This window comes from Anarrhichthys ocellatus, unplaced genomic scaffold (genome assembly GCF_004355925.1).
Source record: "Anarrhichthys ocellatus isolate YVR2014 unplaced genomic scaffold, GSC_Weel_1.0 scaffold62, whole genome shotgun sequence".
In the NCBI taxonomy this organism is placed as follows: Eukaryota; Metazoa; Chordata; class Actinopteri; order Perciformes; family Anarhichadidae; genus Anarrhichthys; species Anarrhichthys ocellatus.
In genome coordinates, this window is record NW_022280092.1 from 635,921 (window position 1) to 640,767 (window position 4,847).

The window sequence follows — 4,847 nt, forward strand, 5'->3', positions numbered from 1 at the left end:
TGTGTGTGTGTGTGTGTGTGTGTGTGTGTGTGTGTGTGTGTGTGTGTTGGGGGATGGGAGTACTCTGGCATGTGAAACTGTTAGATCACTGCGAGGAAAAGAGTTTTGAAGAAATACAAGAGGCTGAAAAAGACGGAGCATGTTTACAGTAGAAAGGAGCTTTTGTGGAAGGTGAAGTCTGAAGCGTCTCATTCAATCATGAGAGTCAAAGTTTTATGACATGCAGTGAACTATGAACCTCATGTGGTTTGCACACAGTAACAAACAAGACAAACGCTTGGTGGTGGGAAAAGTGATTATTTCTCTATTTAATAAGCAGATACAGTATATACACTGTTGTTTTGCTGTAATCAAGACAACTTGTATTTTTGCTTTAACAGTGGTAATAGTTAAATTTTTTTTATATATATTACATTACATTACATTACACACACCATTGTCTCAAGAACACAAACCGACCCAACCCTGTCAGAGAATGCTTTCTTTGGTCCTCGTTCTGAACGACGGGAGCTTTGTGCCGCGTTAGACATTCCTTCAGCTCCAGCTCTCTGTGAGGAATGTGTCTGTGTCCAAGTGTCAGCATTGTCGGAAGTGGCTTGGATGTCGTCGGGCATAACGACTTGAGCTCCAAGTCAGAGTCTGCAACCTGATTACGATCATGCAGATAAAGTGTGTAGTTCGCGGTTTACTGATTCGTAGACCAGTGAATCAGTATCGGCATTTTAATTAAATCACACTAGCTGGGAAAATGTTTCCCTCTTTCCAAACACGGGCAGAGAAAGAGTCATTTTTTTTCTTTCCCACTCTCCAAAACATTCCCACACCCCCTCCTCTCAACCGTCCAACTTGAAATTTGACTCTATGATTTACTAGGTCTCGTAGTAGTCTTTTCTTTTTTCATTTTTTTCCAATAGTCCTTTGCATTGGCCCAGGCATTTGTCATGTTTGGACGCGTCCTGCCTCAGTGGAAGAGTTGAGGAGGCTCTCATACAGTAGAGTGTTCGGCTGGAACTGGTCCCATAGCTCAGTATTTCATTACAACTTTGGATACACAATAGGCTGTTGATACTGGAGCTATATTCATATCTGATATGTTCAGCAGGTATCTGTCAGCTAACCAGCTAGTGAGCTAAGCTGACAACTACAGCTTTCGTTGTCATTGAGAACACCGGCTCGTTCTGTTAAAGGACGAGTTTGTCATTTTGGGAAATACACTGGAAATGGGGGGGGTGGGAAACGGGTAACTTGGCTCTGCCCGAAGGTGATACAATCTGTCAACCAGCACCTCCAGAGCTTACTATTTAACATCTTGTATATTGCTTGTTTAATCAGCACAAAAACCGAAGCGTAACATTGAAAAGTTGCGATTTTACAGAATGTAATGTGCTGGACTATTTCTTGGCCGGTCGCAGTTAACTCTCTAAAATGGCAAATTGTTGTTTTTACATTTTGGTTTTTAAACAGATTAAGCAAATGAGATATAATGTGCTATTTATTGATCTAGGAGCTGGAAGGCAGATTGTGTCACCTTCAGACTGTGCCAGGCTAGCTGTTTTCCCCTTTTCCAGTTGTTATGCTATGCTATGCTATGCTAAGCTAACCAGTTGCAGGCCGCAGCTTCATATTTAACGGACAGACATGAGCGTGGTGTCAATCCGCTCATCTGACTCAACGGAGAATGAGTGTATTTCCCAAAAAGTTTAACCATTCCTCTAAGCAAGCATGACTCTTCAGGGATCCTGTTTCTGCTCTGTCATCAGCTAACCAGACAGTTAGCCATCCTGCCAACAAGGTCAGCCAGCACATCAGTTCACCAGCTATCCAGACCACCAAAGCAACTCAAAAACAAAACTATATCCACCCTCCCGGTTCCTCTGTGACTCACTAAACGTTCCACATTTTTTTGCTGTAGCAGGTCAGAGGTCGCCAGCTCGCTTTGTTCACTGTTTTCATTGCTGTATGAAGACAAAAAAAGATGGTAGTAACTGTCCTGTAAACCTTTGGACAGCTCCATAAACTGTAGAGGCAGCCGGAAGGGGATCGTGTGCGCTTGTCTGTGCCTATGATCTGGGAGTTTTCCTGCTTTTATTTTGTGTGTGAGTGAGTGAGTGTGAGTGAGTGTGAGTGAGTGTGAGTGAGTGTGAGTGAGTGTGAGTGAGTGTGAGTGAGTGTGAGTGAGTGTGAGTGAGTGTGAGTGAGTGTGAATGAGTGTGAGTGAGTGTGTCTGCTTCCAAAATTGAGTTTCTCCCCCGAGGCCAGATCTCTTCTTATGAGCTCAGTAAAGCTGGCTGAATGAGACGTTAAGAGGCAAGTTGAAAGTAAAGACTGTTGTTGTCAAAATGTTAAAACAAGGTTGTAAGAGTAACAGTAGGTATAAGACGCAGACAATTAATTATTTGAGACCATTTAAATGTAAATGGTGCAAAACGGACCGCAATTCAATATCGGAGACATGATATTTTCGGCATCGGTGTGTGTCTCTTGAGGGTCTTTTGGTGTACATTCATGGAAAACTCTGCAGAGACGATGCGATCAGCCATTGTATCCAGTCAGGCCTCTTTCTTTCCCTCTTGGCTTCGAGTGGTGGAGGTCTGGATCCAATCGATCTGGCACCAGATAGAGTCAGACATCCATGCATTAATCAGAGCTGAGGATCAGCTGAATGGTGAGCGAATCAATAGGATCAGGGCAAGGAAGCCAAATCCAGCTGTGGTCTGGCATGGAGCAACAGCTGCAGGAAAGAGGGAGGAGAGAGTAAAGGGAGAGGTAGGAGGAAAAGTGTGTGCGAGAGAGAGAGAGAAAGAGAGAGAGACTCGCATGCCATAAAGAGAACGGCAAATTAGCGAGGATAAAAGTAAAGGAAAAAGAGTGAGCATTAGATGGGGATCAGACAGCAAATGAGGGGCCTCAGATGTAGTGACACAGCTGGATGTTTACACTGAAACAGGAAGAGGAAGTGGATACTTAAAGACACTAGTGTTTTGCATGCTTTAGCGCACTGAATTTTGTCCACTCAACATTACTGCTGACCATTTTCCATAGCATACCGTAGTTATTAACCTTCCATTTAAACCTTCCATTCAGCCACTGGCTTCAGTTCATTTCAGTAACTTCACCAGCAGTTGCTTGAAACTTGAGACTTGTCAGAGTTAAGTTATTATCACATGGTATTAAAGCTGCGAGCAGGAACTGAAAACTCTCACATGTGGTACATTCAAGGACACTCTGGTATCTGGGATCACAGAGTTATATGCCAAAAGAAACCTTTTCATTGCAACAAAATTCAAGACATCAGAATTCTTTAGTAATTTGGGATTGATTTTCAATCCCTTGGAAACAGTGTTTTTCAGCAGTAAACAGACTCTTTATTCTTATTTGATCTTAATTGTTTTATGAAGAACTTTATACGTTTCGCCCACTCCTATTGTAATGCACAAGTTTTTGAAACATTCTACTTTACTGCTCATGAAGTACAGCCAATAGATCAGGCCCGCAGTCAGAACGATTATCTGTTTTCCCTGATAATATCTCTGCATGGAGTCCTCGCATGTCAAGACAGCTCTCTCTGGTCTTTCGCAGTAAAGACCACAATCCATCAGTCTGTGCTACTTAGCTGCCGTGATTCCCTCCATCTGGATGTCAGTGCTGCCTGTAGTAACACTGCACGCTGCAGAGTAGAGCTAGAAAAAACAGCATCGACATCCCCCATCATCTTTCAAAAATCTTTCTCAAGAATGGATAGTTTAAAGATGGATGTGTGCCTGTTTTGTTTGTTCTGATATTCTAACATTTTGTTTCTTATGTGCACGCACAGATCGAGCGGCGATTGGAGTTGGTGCGTTTGATGTCGCACAACACGCACAAGAGGCTGGTGTCCTGTCTGCAGGGTCAACTGGGCACAGACACAGAGAAGAGACATGTAAGAAGCACTCGGTGTCTCGTGACTGTTCTTTCATTCAGCAGCTGCACTTTGTAGATACTAGCAACTTTGAGCAGGCCTGCCGTCACCTCATCTTATCATCTCAGCATGTTAGCAACATGCTACATAGTCAGGATCTCTATGTAAAGCTTTTCCATTTTGCTGTAAGAATCACTGTTCATACAGAAATGAAATAAGGGTGGATCCCTCTGACATTGTTGTCAGTATTAGCAAGGCCCTGCTATCTTGTGCTATGAACACATCTTATGCAACACATTGATATGAGAGACACTCAGGGGAAAAATATTCAGCACTGGCCTCTAGCCAGCTTCCCTATCACAGCATAACAAACCTACCTCCGCCACACACACAATACAACTGGCAAAGTGGTTTATGTTACTTTGTCTTATTTTTTACATCACTTTTTTTTTTCTTTTGACATGCTTGCAGCTAATAATTGGGTTATTGTTTGGGTATTTAGCTGTACTAAACTTTGTTTGCTGGTCTGTTTGCAGAAAAGGTTGCCGCTGACGACGCTGTCCCAGACCATGCAGGAGGGGGGCAGTCAGCTGGGAGACGAGAGTCTGATTGGGTGAGATGCAAAAGTTGATTACACTATGATTTTGTTACATTAAGAGACCAGTTTCAGCAGAATTTAAACGTCCCATGTTGTAGAAAGTGAGATTTCCATGTCTTTTTTGATCATAAAGCAGTTCTAGGTGCTTTATAAATACTGTGAAAGTCTCAAAACGCTCAATCTACGGAAAAATGCACACAGCCTATAATCAAAAACTGTGTCTTTCATCGCGTGTTTTCTTTAACATTGACATTTTTCTCCCTGTGAGAACAGAAGTGATAACAGGCCTATATGTATACATTTTTGTGTGTGTGTGTGTGTGTGTGTGTGTGTGTGTGTGTGTGTGTGTGT

General features: G+C 42.7%; 1 protein-coding gene across 5 annotated transcripts in view; it reads left to right on the plus strand.

Moving 5' to 3' along the window:
- Nucleotides 1-4,847, plus strand: part of arhgap17b (Rho GTPase activating protein 17b) — a 23,832-nt gene that overhangs the window by 9,209 nt on the left and 9,776 nt on the right. For all 5 annotated transcript variants that reach the window (XM_031872075.1, XM_031872079.1, XM_031872076.1 and 2 more), the window contains exons 3-4: nucleotides 3,815-3,919; nucleotides 4,435-4,511. In XM_031872075.1, the coding sequence (XP_031727935.1) occupies nucleotides 3,815-3,919; nucleotides 4,435-4,511 (182 nt within the window). The remainder of the gene's footprint in view (nucleotides 1-3,814; nucleotides 3,920-4,434; nucleotides 4,512-4,847) is intronic.